Source organism: Cnephaeus nilssonii (assembly GCF_951640355.1).
Source record: "Cnephaeus nilssonii genome assembly, chromosome: 10".
NCBI classification, from domain to species: domain Eukaryota; kingdom Metazoa; phylum Chordata; class Mammalia; order Chiroptera; family Vespertilionidae; genus Cnephaeus; species Cnephaeus nilssonii.
In genome coordinates, this window is record NC_137081.1 from 26,178,429 (window position 1) to 26,199,066 (window position 20,638).

General features: G+C 37.9%; 1 protein-coding gene across 7 annotated transcripts in view; it reads right to left on the bottom strand.

Moving 5' to 3' along the window:
* DOCK10 (dedicator of cytokinesis 10) overlaps positions 1-20,638 on the bottom strand; it is a 215,953-nt gene that overhangs the window by 78,358 nt on the left and 116,957 nt on the right. For all 7 annotated transcript variants that reach the window (XM_079783202.1, XM_079783199.1, XM_079783201.1 and 4 more), the window contains exons 4-11: positions 18,775-18,857; positions 11,058-11,130; positions 10,659-10,781; positions 10,267-10,401; positions 5,299-5,482; positions 3,464-3,549; positions 3,116-3,199; positions 2,843-2,998 (exon numbers count right to left, since the gene is read on the bottom strand). In XM_079783202.1, coding sequence (XP_079639328.1) covers positions 2,843-2,998; positions 3,116-3,199; positions 3,464-3,549; positions 5,299-5,482; positions 10,267-10,401; positions 10,659-10,781; positions 11,058-11,130; positions 18,775-18,857 — 924 coding nt within the window. The remainder of the gene's footprint in view (positions 1-2,842; positions 2,999-3,115; positions 3,200-3,463; positions 3,550-5,298; positions 5,483-10,266; positions 10,402-10,658; positions 10,782-11,057; positions 11,131-18,774; positions 18,858-20,638) is intronic.

Sequence of the window (20,638 nt, forward strand, 5' to 3'; positions counted from 1 at the left end):
TAAAGCACCTTCAAAGCCTAACAAATAAAATCATAGGTTTCTTTTGTTTAGAATTATGTACTTTTCATAAAAAAAAAAAAAAAAACATGACATTTTAAATGTTGCTCTGCTGCGAAGCAGCTTTATTATTTTAGATTTTTGGAATTAATTCCCATTTTCAAAGAAATATTTTATTCTATAAAACCATCAACCTGAACTTGGTTTTCAATGACTGACTAAAAAATTACATGCTGTCAAACAGTTTCCTCATCATGCAAAAGTTTTTTTAGGGTGTTTTTTAGAAGCTCATTCACTAAATGCAGCAGTTGGTTCTTTAGCAACTTAAAGCAATATTTCGATAAATTTAAAAACATGTTCATTGACTTGAAACAATAAATTTAAAAGTAGCTATATTAATAAAACAGTGTCATTGAAAAAATATGCAAGGATTTTAAAGAATGCCATTGCATAGCAAACTGCTGTTAAGTTAAGGTGAGGCTGTTTTATTGATTGTTTATAACATTGCTTATAAGCACAATGACATTATATTTTAAAAATCAGTTTCCTTGTTTTTTAACATTTATGGCAACTGTAAAATAAATTAAACCTATGCAGACATACAGAGCACTCCAAATCAACTTCTCCCTCTGGCTGACAGATGTGAGAGAGACTGTAAGCTGCTCTGAACTTCTGCCTGCTCTCTTGCTTGGGAGATTGGCCCAAATACAAACACTGAGCTTCTGAATATGGTTTTTTTGTACAAATAAAGGAATCCACGGGGAAGGAGTCATATGTCCTTGGCACTGGGAAGAAAAGCCCATTATCTTTGCGTTTCAGTTTCTAAATTTGACATTTTAATTAAAGTTAAGGATGTGTTTGGTGAAAAAAAAAAAGCATTTATTTTTCTTTAATAAGATGATTAAGTGACATTATGATTTGGGTTAAATTTTCCTGATATTTCTAAATAGTAGTTTTGAAAAGCAAGTTTCTAGTGTATTTTTTAAAATCCTGAATAAAAAAGTATGTTCTGATTGTTCCTCCTAACACTTTTACTCCACATGTTTCTCCTGATAGCCATCAACATCCTCCATGTTCCCACACCCACTGGGCTCCTCTTTGGCTTCGTGTTCCTCAGCCTCTCAGCACCACTCCACATTGCTGACCCTTTCTTTCTTGGCATCATGATGCACTCTTTCCTGGTTTATCTCTATTTCAATGGTCATTCCTCTTAGTCTTCTTCGGTCACATCTCCATTCATCATTTAAACGTTTGGTTCTTGGCCCCTTCTCTATGTACACAGAAATTCCTAGATGATTCCCTCCAGGTCACTGCCTTGACCAGACTTCCAAGTTGATATCGCTGCTCATGACCAGTCCCTTGGTTCCAAACTTGTGTTGAGTCTGCTAAATGGATAACTCTATTTGGCTATCTAATAGGCCTATCAGGCTTAACATGTCCATAGTGGAATTTTTGGTCTAAATCCCCCAATTCTGGTCTTACTACAGTTTTGTCCTCTTAGTAAATGGTAGCATCCTGCATAGAACTGCTCAAAGAAAATACCAGGGACTCATCCTTGAGATTTTCCTTTCCCTTCTCCTGTATATCCCATCTACCAGAAAAACCTGTCAACTTATAACACATTAGTCAAATCCATCCATTTCTCTCCTTCCTTGCTACCCCTAATCCAAACGAGGAAATGAACTACAGACGTAGCCTCCTAGCTTCTCTCCCCTATCAACTCCTGTTTCTTCCAATCCATTCTCCTGATGGATATTTTAGAAATACAGGTTAGATTGCATCATTATAAAGTACTTTAAACCTTTGAATCACCTCCTCTCACACTTAGGGTAAATGCAGAGTTCGTCCTTTCTGCCACCCACTCACCATCATAACTAACAAGGCTCCATCTAAAAAGAGATGTATATGCATGAAGTGCACAGTTTGTAGGGAAATGTAATGCTGTTTCTGCCTTCTAAAAGCAAATGCGGCTTGTTTCATGGATCTGGAAATAAGTTTGCTACTTAGAGGTAAAAAATGACAACTGAGAGATGATTTATTAGAAATTAGAACAGAATGTATTAAAAATAATAAAAAGTAACCTGCCAATATAGCAACTTTTTAAATTGATGGTAGGATTATGAGTGATTTTTATTTTCTTCTTTGTAGAAACATTTGGTAATGTTGATGCTCACAGAATGCACTCTTCCCATACATACATTCACAATTAGCATAGAACTGCCCCCTAGAACGCTGAGAACTCCCAAGAGGGTCTACTTAGTAGAAAAAGGACTCTTGTATTGATTTAATGAGCAGTGTGGTATTTTCCAAATATCAGTGAAGCACTTTTTTCTACAACTTGCATGTAGCATCTGTACTATTATTAATTTAATATTTATCTGATATTATTTCACTTGGTTCACTATTTAGCCTTGTCTTAGACAGTTATAACTGTGAAATCACAGGGCTGGTATGTTCATTTTAATTATTTTCTAATACACATTAAAATAAACATATAACTATTAAAATAAAAATGTAAATTTAAAAGCCATCTTGATATACAAGAAGATACAAACAGTATCTTAGGAAACTCAGAAGCACTATGCTGATTTAATGGAAAGAATCCTAGAACATAGTCCCTCTGACACTTCTTCTTTAAGTTAACAGAAAAATTTTATGGCAGCATATTGACAATTCCATTTCAGAACTTATGCATTTTTGTCATGTGTAAAAATTCTGTCAGTCACACTCCCTGCTATACTAGATGGTGTGCTGTCTTCTTGGAATGACTAGGAACAGAAGAGATTTGACTGGGGTGGTGTGCTGTTGGTTGATTGGTATAGGAAGTAATAGAAGAGCAACTTACATTCGTTATCGGATCATTTTCATTCTCTGTAACACATCCCTGAAGACTGAAGTTGAGAGCTTTACAAATGATCATGATTCTCTTGGCAGCTTTTTCTTCAAATGGTTTGATCACAGACTCGGGTTCTAAAAGATTCTTTTTCTGAAGTTTCAAGGTCTAGAAAAAATTTGACAGTTTACTCAACAAAAATCCATCCACACACACACAAAAAATGTATAAACCACAATTGTATGGATCAAGTTTCATGTGGGTTTAGAAAGAATTCCAACTTACTTCTATATCTGGATCCATGGAGAAGAGATTTAGCCTCTCCAGGTTTCGAGTGGCTTTGACAGTCTCTTCAGTTTCTGTGAGGTACTACAGAGAATACTGTGTTAGCTCTGGTCTAAATAGCCAGATACTTACAGCCCAGCCCCATCAACATGGCAAGAAGTAGCCCCCTTAGTATCATCAGAGTTTTAATTTCACCCATTGACACTTGACAAGTCTTATAAAAAACATAATTTATTTTTTAAATTTTGTGTTTCTTTAATTAAACCTTAAAAAAAAAACATTTCCATGAAAGCATTAACTAATAAGCAATGCAAATTCATTTGCATGATAATGTGTCAGCTTTATTACTTTTGTGAAGTCTGGATGTAGGCTGTTCTCTGAAGAATCTGTTTCCTCTGGTGTGCATTCACATGTGATAGAATTATCCAGCGAATCTTGAAAAGATACACAAAGACAGGTTATTAAATAACACTCATGAATCACACCTTTCTCTAGCCTGTGACATTTCAAAACTAGGTTAGACCCAAGAGTGATGAAAGATGGATGTTAGTGAACAGATGCCTTTACTGTATCTTGGTTCCAGTACTCCTTACTGTTAAAAAAGACACTGGCTGGGAAATCAGACCTCCTGATGATCTTTTGGGATTCTTTCCATGACACCATCCTGTGCCCATGAGAACTTTGAACCTTTACGTTCTACATTTATACTTGGTGCTGTCTTGACTTACTTCATGAAGGCATACTAAAGTTTTCGTATGTATGTTTTTATTTTTGACTAGAGGCCCAGTGCATGATTAAATCATGCACGTGTAGGGTCCCCTAGGCCTAACCTGCCATCCAGGCCATATCCACTGCCCCGCAAAGCCTAGCATGCTCCGCGGACACTGCTGGCAGCCTGCTTCCTGCTTTTGATGGCAGGGGGTCCGCTGGTGCCGGAGCGGACACACAGCTCCCTGCTTTCGATCACGGGGGAGCTGGGTGTCTGTCCGCTGGTGCCTGAGCGGACACCCAGCTCCCCGCTTTTGATGGTCGGTGGCGGGATGTGGGCTCGCTGCCCCAGAGGCCCCTTATGTGCCGCAGCACAACCATGGCGCAAATGCTGAGCTCGTGCCGCCGCTGGTGATGCGAGCTCAGCATTCCGCCGGCCCAATTGGCCACCAGGGCCACCCCGAGTCCTGCCCCCCCCCCACGCCTCCTGGCCAATCGTGGGCATAGCGAAGGTACGGTCAATTTGCATGTTACTGTATTATTAGGTAGGATAATTCTGACTCTTAGGCCATCTGTTTAAAACTCACATTAAACTCTCTATAACTCTTTAAACATTAATTTTCTAGTTAATATTAAGTAAATCATGAATGTAAAATACCTACTATGGTACACAGTAGTGGTGTTAAAAGCAACAATGATTTTTCTTCCTCATTATCCCATGACTTGTTCACTTAAAAGCACATGATACTTAGGCTACTAGAACTTAAAGACACTTTGTTTTCTAATGGACCATGATACAGTGCAAGATGCCTTAAAATAGTTTTCCTTTGGGAGGAGTGATTGACTTTAAAGGTGAACTTGTTTTCCATGTATTTATAGATCTGCTTTATCTACCCTTCATTTCACTCCTTCTCTCCTCTCTTTTGCTCCCTTCTCTTTGCCTGGAGTGAATTAGAATCTTTTGAGGGAATTAGGATGGGCAGAAAAGTTTATTTTATTATAAAAATCCCTAATACTATGTCAAATTTATGGAACTTTCACATATGCATAAGCAGATCTCAGTATGGTCAAAAAGCATACATGACACTCCTTTCAATTAAAAGGAAGCAATGCATATCTGCCTTCACAGAGTATACTGTTAATGAATTAAATTTAATGAAAAGCTATAAAGCACAAAATATCCCCTCCAGGGTGACATCTCATCAGATCTGGGTACATTTTTTATACTGATGACAAATGCTTCCCAACATCATTTGCTGAGCATCAGCTGCTATCACTGTCCATCAAGTCAAAATTGTACCTATGTGTGGTGACACTCACTGTTCAGTACAAGTAAAGATTTAGGGGCAATTTCTTGGAGCTTAGGGATGGATGAGCTAGACCTGCCAGCTACTATAGCTTCTAGGAGTTTAAATGACCCAAATGCACAGGTCACACTTTGCAAAGGATGGGAGCGGGTGGTGATGTGCTCTTACCCAGTCCCAGATCTGTGAGCTCTGTGCTCCTCCGACCCTGAAGGGGTCCCTCAGGGCTGATTTGCAGGATGCGGTTGAGGGTGTGGATCCATTCATCCATATCGGACTCGGTTTCAGCCGCCAGCACAAAATAGGTCAGGTCATTCATTTTCAATTCAAAGGCATATTTTCTTAGTCTGTTATTCTTTGGTACAAAAAGAAAGAAAGAAAGAAAAAAAACACCAGATAAATAAGTCTTAGAGAGTGGGAGACATATTTTATGGGCTCCTGGTGGTTCCAAAGGTTTTCCATATAGGTAAGTAACATAAAGAAATCTTCCAAAATAGTACACAAATTTAGATGGGTATGAATCAGTTTGTAATCCTGATACAGGTATTCAACTCTTACTAACACTGTTCTAAAATCTTTAGAGCCCCCACACTATAATAAAGCAAAGCCTATATACTCAGGATAACTCAACTTTGTATAAGTAAAACACAAACTGGAGAAGATCCAGAAGATGGGAGTATTACTATCCTGTGAAATTGTAGATAAATATCATAGTATAAATTATTTTATGGGAATAGGGTTGCTATTCTTGGTGGCAAGAAAAAGTAATTTTGAATATCCTCTCGGCAGTGTCCTTTTTCTTTGGGATGCCTTTAGACACTGTCCCAAAATAACTTGTTCCTTTCAACTTACACAATTACAACTACAAATAGGACACTTACTAAATACTCACCATCTGTATACTAGGCACCGTGCGGAACATTTTACAGTCATTATCTTATTTAAATCTCCCAACAACCTTATTGTGAACAATCATATTATTCCATTTAACATATGATGACATTGAGGCTTGGGCAGGTAAATTACAATGTGCTAGGAATTACATGGGTAGCAAGTGGTAGAGAGGGGAAATATCTCTTTAGACTTTAACAACCACTGAGATGACCCGGGTACAAAGAAGATGCTCAGTGAATGCCGTCCTCCTTCCTTGCTACCTCCCTGGCACAATCACCCACCAACGGGGTAGCTGTGGCCTGGAGGTAATAGATTTTCCATGTGCTGAGAATAGACAGTGAGACAACACAAATGCCTCAAGAAAAAGTAAAAGTTGGAAATTGAAGGAGAAAGAAGAATCAGTTTAAAAGCTAAGTGTGATTCTCATTGTAAAATGTCACAGTTCAAATGCTATTTTCTACACTCTTCCAATGACAAGCTATTTGCTCCCGTCCATACTTTTGTACTATTGTCAAAAGCATTATTTCCTTGCCTTGTAATGGCTCACTTGCAGGCTGGCTCCTTTATTCGCCCATGAGGTTGATTAGAGCAGAAGCTGGCTAACTGTCCTCAGTGCTCAGTGCAGTGATAACATTCACTCATAAAGAGGTGTCTATTGTGCTTATATTTTGTGTCAGGAAGAAACAAAGTCTCTGCCCTGGCAGAACAGGGAGACAGGCCTTAACCAATTAAACACAGTGTGATATTGGAAGATAAACGTACTTACATTTTGTATGAATATATTGAAGAAAAGGTTAAAAAATCAAGGTATTAATATTCTTTTTGAGAGCAAAATTGCTATTGGCATATAAGAATATAGCTGGTCTCATGAGAGCACAGGGCAGGATGGCTTTGACGAGTAAAAGTCCAGAGCTGCATTTGGAAAAAATTATTTTGGCTGCAGTGTAAACAGAACGAGGAGTCACCAGAAAGGCAGTGGCCTCAAACCGCTGTGTTCAAAGCCAACATCTAGGCAGCTTCTTTAAGAATGCAAGTTCTTAGAAGCCGTGCTCCCCCAGGGGGAGTGGGCAGACTCCCTCCATACACCCTCACACAAGCTTCCTGGGCTTCTGTCCAAGGAGGTCCATTGACCCTCCTGTGACCTCAGTGACACAGAGTGCCTAAGGACAAAGACACGTTGGCTGATAGCACATATAAAAAAGAGACAGGTTTCTTTAAAAAAAAAAAAAACCCACAAAAAACAGGAAGAGAAATAGACAGGAAGGGAAAAAAACTAGAAGTGCCCAGAGTTCAGGACCTCGCTTGGCTAGGATATTGTTAATTATTTGACAATTGCAAATGCAAGCCAATCTCGGTGCTGTCTTGAAAACAAACAAGTTAAAGAGTCTCCTTGACTAATCAGATGTTGTAAATCATGAGAACAGGGAGATGCAGCTATGCAAACTGCTAATACTGGGTCCAAGTTAAAAGTGGATCAAGCTGCAACCTGCTTTCCAATGCTGATGCTAAGAAACTAATAAAAATTGTAGAAAGAAAACATTATGAAATATTTTTTAAAATTTTGATTTCCTAAATTGCATTCTGTACATCAAATAAATTTAATATTGTGGCCAAGTTCAACAATATCATTACAAATATTTTTTAAAGCTTTGAGGAAATTATAATAAGCCCTTGGTTCTCACAAAGAGGTGTTTATAAATAAAATAAATATCCTATTTACAACTGCTCAGAAACCAAATTATTTTTTTTTAAATTTGGAGAGAAATAGAACCGCTTTCAGTGTTGAGAGGTTTATGTTGGAGAGGACTAAGATGTCTAAAGTGGTTTTCTATCTCATTCTCCAAAATAATGGCATATCAACTAGCAAAAAAGAAAGGACAGAAATAGAAAATCAATGGAACATTTTAATAATCTTGAAATGCAATAGTTAAGTCATTAAAATGGTATTCAAAAAGTAATCATTTCTTTTCACTCCCCCATCTTCCCCTGTTTCCATGAAATCAGTGTTCTTTGTGTCTACTGCAACTACTTCGCTCATCCAAGCTCACCACAGCCCACCTACACGGCTTCATAAACAATAGGAAACTGAATACGGCCTCATGCCATCTGATGCGTTTAATGAGTTGTAGCAAACTGGTCTGTTTCTACAATGTTCATCTGGAAAAGTTTCAAAATAGATACTCCAAGGACACCACTAAAGCCAATAGAGGACTGACTGAATGTCGAAGAAAGAAGTTACCCAAACAAAATATTCCATCACACCAGTAATGGTGCTAGCATCTTTCACCGAATTTTTCAGAAACAAAAGAAGAGTTTTAAAAGGAAACACACAACATCAACTCCAGGTTACTGGTATTGCTGGCTACCACCCGTGCAATTCTGTCCATTCTCTGTATTTTATTTGTTCATTTATAAACAATATTAGGTACCTTCTATGTGCCAAGTACATAGCATTAAAAAACACATGTAAAGTGCTTGCCCTCCTTGAACTTACATTGTAGTGTAATGGAGTGTCAATAAACAAATAAATAGAACTATCACATATATACTATGTATAATGTAATATAATGCAATTTATCATCATCAGAGATAAATAGAATTTCACTCTTGCATGTATTATCATAACCTAATGTTTGAAATGAGTCATTTATGCTTTATTTTCACATATGATATATATATATATTTTTTTCTGTTTATCCTCCCACAGGCTGGAAGCTCTTTGAAGACGGAAGCCACATTTAATTCATATTTGGCTTTCCCACAATGCTTTGCATATAGAAAGCATTTCAATATACATTTGCTGAAGTAAACCCTACATCTAAAACGCAATGTTTAGAACTGCATATAAGCACATCTTTATAGTGTTTCCTGTGCCCATGTGGCTTACACAGGATAAATGTATGTGTGTACGTATGCAGGTATGTCCACTTTATGTGTAACCAAAGGATTTTCTTGCTTTCTGTAATTTTGGACATTCCTGTGCCTCAGATCTAATTTTGCCATTTATTAGCTCTGTGACTTGGGAAGGTATTTTATCTCTCTGAGGTGTTTTTTTGTTTGTTTGCTTTTTAATCTTCACTCAAGGACATTTTTTCCATTGATTCTTAGAGAGAGTGGAAGAGAGAAGGAAAGACAGAGATAAACACCGATTGAGAAACACATCGATTGTTTGCCTCCTGAATGTCCCCAACCAGGGCCAGGAGCTGCAACCGATACATGCCCTTGACCAGAATTGAACCTGGGACCCTTCAGTCTGTATGCTGATGCTCTATCCACTGAGCCAAACCAGCTAGGGCTTTTTTTTTTTTAACACAGTGAGACAATAATAATATGAAATTTGAGGTAAGATTGCTAAAACACTTGATTGCTTCACTTTTTATGAAGAGAGAATAAGGATAGCTATTTAATCAGAGTAGGAAGAATATATGTCTTGAAAGTAAGAGGTCCAAATGGGTCTGTGGAATTATCTGCTGCCCTTTGCCACAGTGGTTTGTGCCAAATTGAATATTAAGGACAATAGTCTGAAGATCAAGAGGTTGCAGAAGAGCATTGTCTGTTAAAAGCACTATGTCTGTTTCTTAAATTAAGCTCTTGGGAATCAATGTAATCCTTGTCTTTGAGGGAAACCTCCTCTTAAAAGGAAGATGATGTATATGCACATTATAAATTTACTATCTCATATCTAATAATAAAGATAATATTTATGAAGTATATCTTTTGAGCTATATGATTTACATGTTATCTTATAATATTCTTTAGTTCAGTGGTTCTCTAATGCAGCTACACAGGTGGCCATTTTCCTCAAATATAAAAGACTTGCTCTTGCCTCAGGATCTTTGCACGTGCTGCCCTGCTCATTTTTGAGTCTCTAGATCAAATACTTTCTCTTTAAACATACTTTTCCCACTTCTGTGAAATTAATAATCTTTTCCAATGTCATCATTTGTCGCTCTCCCTTCAGTATCCCTGTTTATTTTCTTTATTCCAGATTTCATAAATTGATTCTATTGTTTATTTATTTATTTGCCTATTTTCTGTTTTTTCTTCCTTTAGTGAAAGTTAAGTTTTGTGAAAGCAGGAATCAAGGTTGTCTTGTTCTCCACTGACTCCCTAGGGTCTAGAACAATTCTTGGCTCATCTCAGATACTTCATAAATATTTGTGGAAAAAAATAACTGATGACTGGATGAATATACTCTTTGATTAAAAAAAAAAAACCCAAGAAGGAAAAAAAATCCCTACTCACCTGCACCACACCTGTACAGGAATCCAAAAAGATGCAGCCTTTGGGTTCTTTGGATATTTTTTCATCTTTGTAAAAATTCATGATGTAGGAGCTATCAGGCAACTGAGTCAGCTGAAAGTAGCGCTTTTTGAATGACTAAATAATGGAAAAGATACAAGAAGGTAGTTGAGGTTGCAGTGTGCTGTTACTCACAGAAACTAGCGTTTTTTCTAATTCCTTCAGGAGTGCGACACCTGTGGGTGCTGTTTGAGAGAAGAGCATACTCCTTTCTCATAAATAAAATATGACACAGAACATAAACTCAGGTCAAATGGCTCTCCTCTGTGCTCTGACCGAAGGAGGGGTGTCAGGAAAGGTGGCAGACACAAAGATGCGTCCTGATGTCTCCTTACCCGCACAGTAATGGTATTGTTCACGGTGCTGTTGAAATTCCCCTTGTAGAGCCAGCCAGACTTGAAAACTCCAGTTCCTCCCGCTCCCCCACCGCCCTTGGAAGACGAGTGGGAGGTGGTATCCTGTACAAAAGCATCATTAGCATGACTGCAATCTTTTGTGAATCCCAGATCTTCGGCACTTGCACTTAAAAATGAGCCTCCTTTTCCTCTCTTTGACTCATCTCAAATAATCATGTTCCATTTCAAAACAAACGTGACTCATTTTGACTAAAAGCCCTCATACAAACAGTTACTGCAGCTTGATGAAAAACTGTTCAGAACATGGAACACTCAAGTGAAAGACAGGCACTAATTATCCTCATGTTTTAAACATTTCACTTTCAACAATTTACTTACTTCATCCTTATCAGCATCTTCATGGTCAACCTCAAAGGAATGTGAAGGAAGTTTCTCTGGCTTGTACTCTGCTCTAATATTAAAACAAAAATAAAGGCTCTGATTTGTCATTTGAGACACGGCTTTCATTTTCAGCTGTTTCCTGGGTAACAACTCCTGTGCTTTTCAATAAAATAATGTAACCTTGTGAGGATCCCATTTTCTTTGGAGGTATTAACCTTCCCCTACACCTGGACATCTTAATCCAGCCAATAAATCTCTATTTTAATCCATAGAGTTTATATTTATGCAGATTTACACACGGAATGGGACGAAGGTGAGCAGGACAATTTTTAGGTTTGATGGTTTACTAGTATATTTTCCTTTTCCACATGCTGATGAGATATTTTCATTACCTTTCTGTTTCACCTTTTTTATGACTTGCCCAAGGTTACAGGCAGTCATTTGAAGAACTGTGTTCCAGAAAACAAGCCTGTGCTCTGGCCACTAAGCTGTGATGCTCCCCTAACCATGGTCTTCCCAAAAGTCTGCACTCATTATTGGCAATTGTGCTCTGTGAATTTCCATGGTAGCATAGAAACCCCTCTGTGTCATAGGACACCGACAAGCTCAGGGGAGCGAGAGCATACACCTGGCTCTATACTCGGAAATATAAGACAGAAATAAGTTTTCCTTGGCTTGATTCTGTCTCACACCTCATGGCTGAATGGAAACCGGATATTATCATTCAAGGTTCAGATCTTTCTTGATACCTAGATAGACACTTTTACATGTAGAATTTGCATGGTTTATTTGTTTTCTTTAAGATGATGTATACTGTGTAGAACAGTGGTTCTCAACCTTTTTAATGCCGCGACCCTTTAATACAGTTCCTCATGTTGTGGTGATCCCCAACCATAAAATTATTTTCTGTTGCTACTTCATAACTGTAATTTTGCTACTGTTATGAATCGTAATGTAAATATCTGTGTTTTCTGATGGTCTTAGGCTCTACAACAGGGTCGCCTAAGACCATCGGAAAACACAGATATTTACATTACGATTCATAACAGTAGCAAAATTAGTTATGAAGTAACAACAGAAATAATTTTATGGTTGGGGGTCACCACAACATGAGGAACTGTATTAAAGGGTCGAGGCATTAAAAAGGTTGAGAACCACTGGTGTAGAAGCAACCTCACGATCTGACTATTGAGAGGAAAAAGCCCAGTAGCACATTCAATATTCCCATCACAAAGAGACTTCTATGTTGAAGGTATTCCAGAGAGCATCACTCAGCCAACTCCATTAGTCCCTAACAATATTCTTGCTGACCTATGTTCATAGAAAAAAAAGTGCAGACCTGTGTGTGTCAATTTAGATCCTACTGTGGGGGTGGGGGTGGGTGAATGTCTTTTCATTGCTGGCTTTTCTTAATTCTGAGTTTGCTTTGATCAAATTCAATGGGAATGCAGAGCTCCCTTAATTCTTGGAGGTTATTCTTTGCCACTAAATGATCCAGTACCCAGATAATACCTGCTACACAGAAGACCCCCCCCCCCCAATAATATATACCAGAAAACAAATCCCCAAACTGAAGTGTGCATTCCAAGGAAGGAGAGAGTAGATAATTAAGCATACATAAAAAAGATAATTTCCCTGGATGAAAATGGTTGTGAAAAATTCTAAAGAGGGGCAGAGAAAAGACTGATCCACGTAGTGGTGGCAGAGACCAGATTTAGACAGGGTGGTTAGGGATGGCCATTTAAGTTGAGACTCAGCAGAAGCTGGCTGTGTGATGATCTGGGGGAGGTCATTCTGGCATAGTGAAAGGCGACAGTACTGGTCCCAGGAGGAACCAAGTTGGAGTGCCCAGGAGTGGAAGGCTGGGGGCTGGAGCACAGTCGGAGAAGAAGAGCAATAAGAGGTGAGAGCAGCCATGTTAGAAAAGGCATGGGGGCTATTGAGGGCTCATCTTTCCCAGGCATTCAGTTCCCACTGCCCCGCATGGCACAACCCTCCTTGCCTTTAAGTAGCCATGTCACCACTCAGTCTCTCATGCCTGCAGGGCCGTTAAGCAAGGACTGTTGACCCTTTCACAGACCATGGAAAGATAAGCACCTTTGCTCCTGAGTTTAACATTCTTCCCTTAGCAGCATTGTGTGGTCTCTGAGTCTTTGGGATCCTGAAGTAAAGGGCTCAGTAGGGACACCCTGATGTTGGAACCCAACATTAGCTATTATTTCTAGGCAGTCTCATTGCTCACTTCTACACCCAAATTACTCCCATCGCCCACATAAGGGCTTGGGGATGCCTGAGAGCCTCCTTGGTTATAATTGTGAGTTTAGGGGTGAGTTACTAACCCTCTCAGTGCCCCAGTTTCCTTTATACAGCAGGGATAACAGTTCCTACTCTGTGGGATTATGCGTGCTAAATGAGATAACATACATACGGCACCTAGCACATTCTGACTCGCTGTTGACACTCGGAAAACATTCTTTTATTTTAAAAAAAATCTATTCTAATCCAGACACTTAAATTGGTTACATTTTATTTGATATTCAGTCACAAAATACATTCTATAAAATGTTCTTCTTTATATCAAATCAGCTGTAGTAAAAAACTTAGATATGTCATATATCTTTGTGTTTTACCCTGTGGATTAATGTGATCAGTGGCATCATATATATTTTCTAAATTGAGGTATAATTGATCAATAATATATTAGTTTCAGGTGTATAATATAATGATTTGTATATACAGCAAAAATTATTGTCTCGGTAAGTTTAGTTAATGTCTATCATCATACATAGATTTTTTTTCCCTTTGATGAGGATTTTTATTATCTACTCTTAGTAACTTTCAAATATGCAATACTGTATTATTAACTATAGTCACCATCCTGTACTTTACATCCCCATGACATTTATTTTATAACTGGAAGTTTGTACCTTTGATCCTCTTCAACTGTTTTGCCTTCCCTCCACCTCCTGCCTCTGATAAACATCAGTCTGTTCTCTGTATCTATGAGCTTGTTTTTTCTTTTTTGTTTGTTTTCAAATTCCCGATATAAGTGAGATCACATGGTATTTGTCCTTCTCTAACTTATTTCACTGAGCATAATTCTTTTGAGACCCATCTATGTTATTGGAAATGTCAAGATTTCATTTTTTTTTATGATGGAACAGTATTTTATTTACCCATCAATACAGTTAGATTGTTTTTATATCTTGGCTATTGTAAATAGCACTGCAGTGAACATGGGATGTATATATCTTTTCAAACTGGTGTTTTCATTTTCTTCAGATAAATACCCAGAAGTGAAATTGCTGGATTATTTTTAATTTTTTGAGGAACCTCCATACTGGTTTCCATAGTGACTTAGTGACTGCACCAATTTACTTTTCCATCAACAATACACCAGGGTTCTCTTTTCTCCACATCCTCACTAATACTTCTAACACTTGTTATTTCTTGTCTTTTTTATAATAGCCATTTTAACAGGTGTGAGTAGACAGCTAATTGTGGTTTTGATTTTACTTTCCATTGTCATGTACCTGTTGTCCATCTGTATGTCTTCTTCAAAAAAAAATGTCTATTCAGAGCCTCTTCCCATTTTTAATTAGATTGTGTGTTTTTGTTGGTTTGTTTGTTTGTTTTTTGCTATTGAGTTGTATGAGTCCTTTGTATATTTTGGATATTAACTCTTTATCAGATATATGATTTGTAAATATTTTCTTCTATTCAATAGATTACCTTTGCATTTTGTTGATAGTTTTGTTTGCTGTGTAGAAGCTTTTTATTTTGGTGTAGTCCCACTTTATATTTTTGCCTTTGGTTTCAGTGTCAAAAAACAACCATTGGCAACAATAATGTTAAGGAGCTTATCCCCTCTACTTTCTTCTAGGCACTTTATGGCTTCAGGTCTTACATTCAAGTCTTTGACCCAATTCAAGTTAATTTTTGTGCATGGTGTAAGACAGCAGCCTAGTTTCACTCTTGTGCATGTGCTGTCTAGTTTTATCAACACCATTTATTGAAGAGTTGCTCCTTTCCTCATTGAATATATATTGTTGGCTCCATTGGCATCATACATTTTTATGTCATTCTGGAACCTCAAGTTCAGCAATTTTTTTTTATTCCTAATGTGTGAAGGCTTTACATTTCACATTTCTCCAGTATCTTCCTATAAACAGACACTTAAAAAAGTGGGGTTCTTAAGCCTTAATAATAATACAATTTTAAATTTAAAGAATAAAAATGAAGGAGATAAACACACGCCTCTTTTTTCATTGAATTGCAAGTTTTCATTTTGTAACCTCAGCAAGCCATAAAAAGAAATGATCAATTTTAATTGTTAGCAGACATAGGAGAATTCTCCTAATATAGGAGGTATGAAAATGATTCACTTCTAATAGCCTCAGAAGACCAAGTAAAGTATCTGTTCCCACTACTGACCTAAATACATGTAGTCTTCAGTGGGGAGTGCTTAGCTTTGTAAAATAATTTTAAAAAGAGTTTTGCTAATCAGTGTTACAGTCTTCATTATTTCAGGGGATATGTGAGGATTATATTTCTGGATTATAGTCTAGAAATTCTGATTTTCATTTTGAATATATATATATATATATATATATATATATATATATATATATATAATTTTTTTCTTTAAACTTTCTTACTTTATGGCAGCCTTCTTCTTCCCTATTCATGGTATCAACTTCCACTTCCTTTAGTTAAAGTAAAAAAATTCTCAACAATGTTTTGGTTCCTATTGCATTTCTTCTCTCAAGATTTTTTTTCTTATGCTCTATGGGAATTCCAATTCAACAAGACTCTGTATTTACTGAAGGTGCTTTCTCTATTGTTTTGATAGAGGAAAAATACCACCAATCTTTTCTTTCTTTTATTTTATTAAATTTATTGGGGTGACATTGGTTAATAAAATTATATAGGTAATGTTGCTGGTGGAAATTGGGTTCTTCCATGAGATCAGGAGGAAAGCACTCCAAGGGCCCACTCATGGGAGATTGTGGTGTGGCAGACTAGCTAACTATACTAACAGTTTCATGGGTACAATTCTATATACATCATCTGTATATTGCATTGTGTGTTCACCACCCAAGTCAAGTCTCCTTCCATCACCATTTATCCCCCTTTACTGTCTTCTACCTCCTCCCATCCCCTTTCCCTCTGGTAATTACTATAATGTTCTCTGTTTCTATGAGTTGCTGTTTTCTTAAACCCTCCGCCTTTTCATCAAGCCTCCCAAACCCCTTCCCCTCTGACAGCTGTATTTATGGCATCACAAATATAAGAAAAGAAAAACAATGTTTGGGGATAAAGCCACTAAAAATTTCAAAAGACCTAAAGACAGTGGAGTCGCCGAAGCCAGTTTGGCTCAGTGGATAGAGTGTCGGTCTGCGGACTGAAAGGTCCCAGGTTCGATTCCGGTCAAGGGCATGCACATTGGTTGTGGGCACATCCCCGGTAGGGGGTGTGCAGGAGGCAGCTGATCAATGTTTCTCTCTCATCGATGTTTCTAGCTCTCTATCCCTCTCCCTTCCTCTCTGTAAAAAAATCAATAAAATATATTAAAAAAAAAGACAGTGGAGTCATTTATTTGAAAGGCTAGCTAAACACTGTTCACTACACTTCATATGCAGTGTCCCCAGAGCGTGAGCACAACCTCCAAGTTGTAACCACTTCTCTGAATTATTTTGGAAAACAGGAAGTCTTGATGTGAGAAAAAATGTTTTGCTTTTCAATTGCACCTATCAAACTTGTGTGCTAACAACCAGACGTTCTGAATTACTCACGCACACCTAACTGTGTGATGGGACCTTCTTAATAAGCAGTTGCAGAAAGTTATCTATTAAGAGTTACCTGACTCTAATGGAATGCCCAGAGATTGGTAAAAGTTAATGTTCACTGTGTTGTTGTTTTTTAAAAAAAAGACCAAAAAAAAAAAAATCTGCTGCTTTGGAGGAACATTGGGTCTTCATAGTAATGCAACTCTAAAACAAATGACCTCTCTCACCCCCCACCCCCTCTCTCACCCCTCTCTTTTTCCTATTCTCATCACTGCAATCCCTTTTTCCATAGAGTAGAACAAGCAATCTTTCGAAGAGGTAAAACAGATCATGTCACAGTCCTGGTTAAAAATGTCACGGGCTTCTGTTGCAATGAGAGTAAAATCCAAGCTCCTTTCCAGGGCCCACAACGTCTCCTGCCTAGGTTTCCAGTTTCATTTCTCTACTCTCTTTCCAACCCTCAGCTCCAGCCTCCCTGACTATCATTCTGCTCAAGTGACCATGCTTGTTCCCACCTCAGGACCTTTGCCCATCCTGTTCCCTCTAGGAACCTTTTCCCAAGACCACAGTGCTGGTAGTGACTGCTACTTCAGATCTGAGCTCAAATGCCACCTTCTCTGAGCCATTGCCCAACTCTTCCTTCCAATTCTGCATTTTGAAGTTGAGAGTGCTTTCAAGTATCCAAATCTGGAAAAGATGTTTTTTGGGGGCAAGGGAAATCTTGGAAAGTGGTACCTAAGTCTGAGCCATGTGTCCATGAAAAAGTTAGATGCCATGGGTATCATCTCAATATTTCACTTGAGGAAAGTGTTAATAAAAACGTTTCTCTGAATTACCTCGTGTTTTTCTGGGTTATTTGCATCATTTTAATTTGATGAATCAATGCATTGAAAGATCCCAGTTTATTTAAATTCCTTAAATTTTAGCAACTCCAATTCTATCTAGGAATCCTGCATTTTGAAATTTGCCATTCACTCTATTTACTTATCTGATAAGTAATTACTGCACACCTAATATGTGCTAGGCATTCTCCTAGGCCTGCAGGGGATTCTGCAAGGAAACTCCCTACACTTTGGGGTTTTTTACTTCAGTGGGGACACAAACACTGAATCAGTGACTGCTTTAGTTCAGGTGAGCTTCTCTGTGAAGCTGACATTGTGAGAGTGTAAAGAAAAAAGTCACCTTCTCCTAAAGGCTTCATTTTTCCCGGAGTCCAGAAAGAAAAGGAGGTGTTTATTTATCCCTTTTAGCTTTTCTCAGGCATAAATCACTTCTGTGGAGGTTGTTTATTTTAGTGATTTTTAAAAATATATACTTTAATTGATTTCAGAGAGGAAGGGAGAGGGAGAGAGAGACAGAAACACCAATGATGAGAGAGAATCATTGATAGGCTGCCTCCTGCACATCCCCTACTGGGGATCGAGCCTACAACCTGGGCATGTGCCCTTGACTAGAATCGAACCTGGGACCCTTTAGTCTGCAGGTCGACGCTTTATCCTCTGAGCCAAACCGGCTAGGGCTATTTTAGTGATTTTTGATATCCCATCAAGAAGATACACAGAACCAGTGGCAAATCTGAATACTGTATACAGAATATTGTTAGAAAAAAATTTTGATCCAAATTGTAGTTTTCTAATCTTGTGTCTGCTATTGAAAGGACAGCTCACAAAAGAATGATATAACAATATCTTCAAACTTTGTTCAAAATTAAATAAGTATATTTATAGCTTATTCCCAATTTTTGTCACTATATAAACATTGCATTGTTGAATAAAATATTCTATTGTGATTCTTATTTTTAAATTGTATAAAATATTTTTTGACACTAGATTAACATACATGTGTTCATAAACAATGGCAGAACTTAAACAAAGAAATATTTTATATATGGGAAAATCCAAGCTCTACTTATAATAGGTTCTTACCGAGGTAACTGTCGAATGTCTCCAGAATATTGTTCATATTTGTAGTTTACCACGTACCACTGGGAACTATAAAATTTACAAGCCTTAAAGAAAAACAACAACAATAATGAAACAATTATCATTAAGAAATTCAACTGTCTCGCAAAAAGTACTAGAGTATAATTCTCATGACCTCTGGGGTCATGTTAAGGTACGTATGTTAGTGATGCTAAGGTAGGTAAGGGGCTTGCTCATTATAATTATTTCACACTTTCCAGTGAATGACCACCTTTCCAAGACACTTGGAGGAGGAACCATTGAACATATTTATTCTATTTTGCTCCATCAAGGAAGACCTAGTTTATCACTTGCTGCAGCACACCAAGGACATGTTGTTAACCACAAGTAGCATCATTTCTCAGCTGTCCTTGGCAAACCCTTTTATTACTTAATTGCTTTTAGTAGAGAAAGATGTTGTTATTTATATATAATCTTTTCATCATAATTTTAGCCCATTTCTTCTTGTTTCTGCATTAGTAACTTTCCTTTTTCTTTTTATATCAACACTGTTGTCAAATTGAAATCTATTTGCCAGTTTCCATATGTGCCTTTTAAGCTCAGCCTTTTTCATCACTGTTCATGGATTTTACACATATACCAGTATGTGAACAAAAGATGATAAAAAACTATTTATAAAAAAACACACATAAATACTAACAACACAAAACAATCTATATACAGACAGTCCTCGGGTTATGTTGGACTTGCCGTATGTCATTTCGTGGTTACGTCGCCATCTCCCATTTATTTATTAAAAAAAAAAAAGTTCCGTCATTTTGACATATGTACATATGTGCTTTATGTTTTTTATTATTTATTTACCACAAGTAAAGGTCAGGAATTGTTATCTTTCTTTAAATTTTTTTTTTTTTTTTACTGTTTCACTTCATTACTGCTGTGTATGTGCTCCATGTGAGTGATGTAGGTGCTAATGTAGGTGGGTTCCAACTTACGGCGAAAATCACATTATGTTGCACCATAGGAACGGATCTTCGACGTAACCTGAGGACCTAATATGCTATATAAAAGGCTAATATGCTAAGTGTCCAACCTCCTGACTAGTCGCAATGACGCACACTGACCACCAGGGGGCAGACGCTTAACGCAGGAGCTGCTGTGACACGTACTGGCCATTTACAGAGAAACAATAGCGTGGACCTGGCGCCAACAAAGCAACACTCAGCTTCCCCCAAGTGGGACACAGGCCCTGCCACTACCCCAGAGCAACACCCCACCAAATCACAGCTGATGCTGCCAAGACCCCATGGTGAAAAATGCAGCCCACAGCTCAGCCCAGTCCAGCCTGGAAATAGTCGCTGTGGGCACCGGGTAATGATGTCACCTAGCAATGCCCGGCTTCCTCTCCCTAGCGACTAGCCTCCTTGGAGTTTCTTCAGCCCAGGAATATGACTTGCTTAATAGCCAGGTGGAAACATTTTATACTTTAACCAAATGTCTGTGAAGTGTTTTCCCGTGCCTCATCTCATTTGATCCTCCCAAAGTTGTGGAGTAGAGCGATAGGAGACTCGGTGGAATCCTATTTTCTTAGCCAGAAAATTGAAATTTAGAAAGCTTGGAAACTTGACCCATCTGAAAAGTAAGAAATGGTGGACCTTGAAAATGACTTCAGGTTTTCTCACTGTGCAGAATATAGTCAAACACTACTGCAGTTACATATTTTACCCTTTGTTCTCCCTGCATGATCTACAATAATAATCTGCTTTGTGTTGATATTTACTTCTGTGTTGCTGACAATTACCTGAAACAGAAGTTGGGTTGCTTCACTAGGCTGGAAAAAGTTTAGTTAAATCAGAAAGCAGGTCTA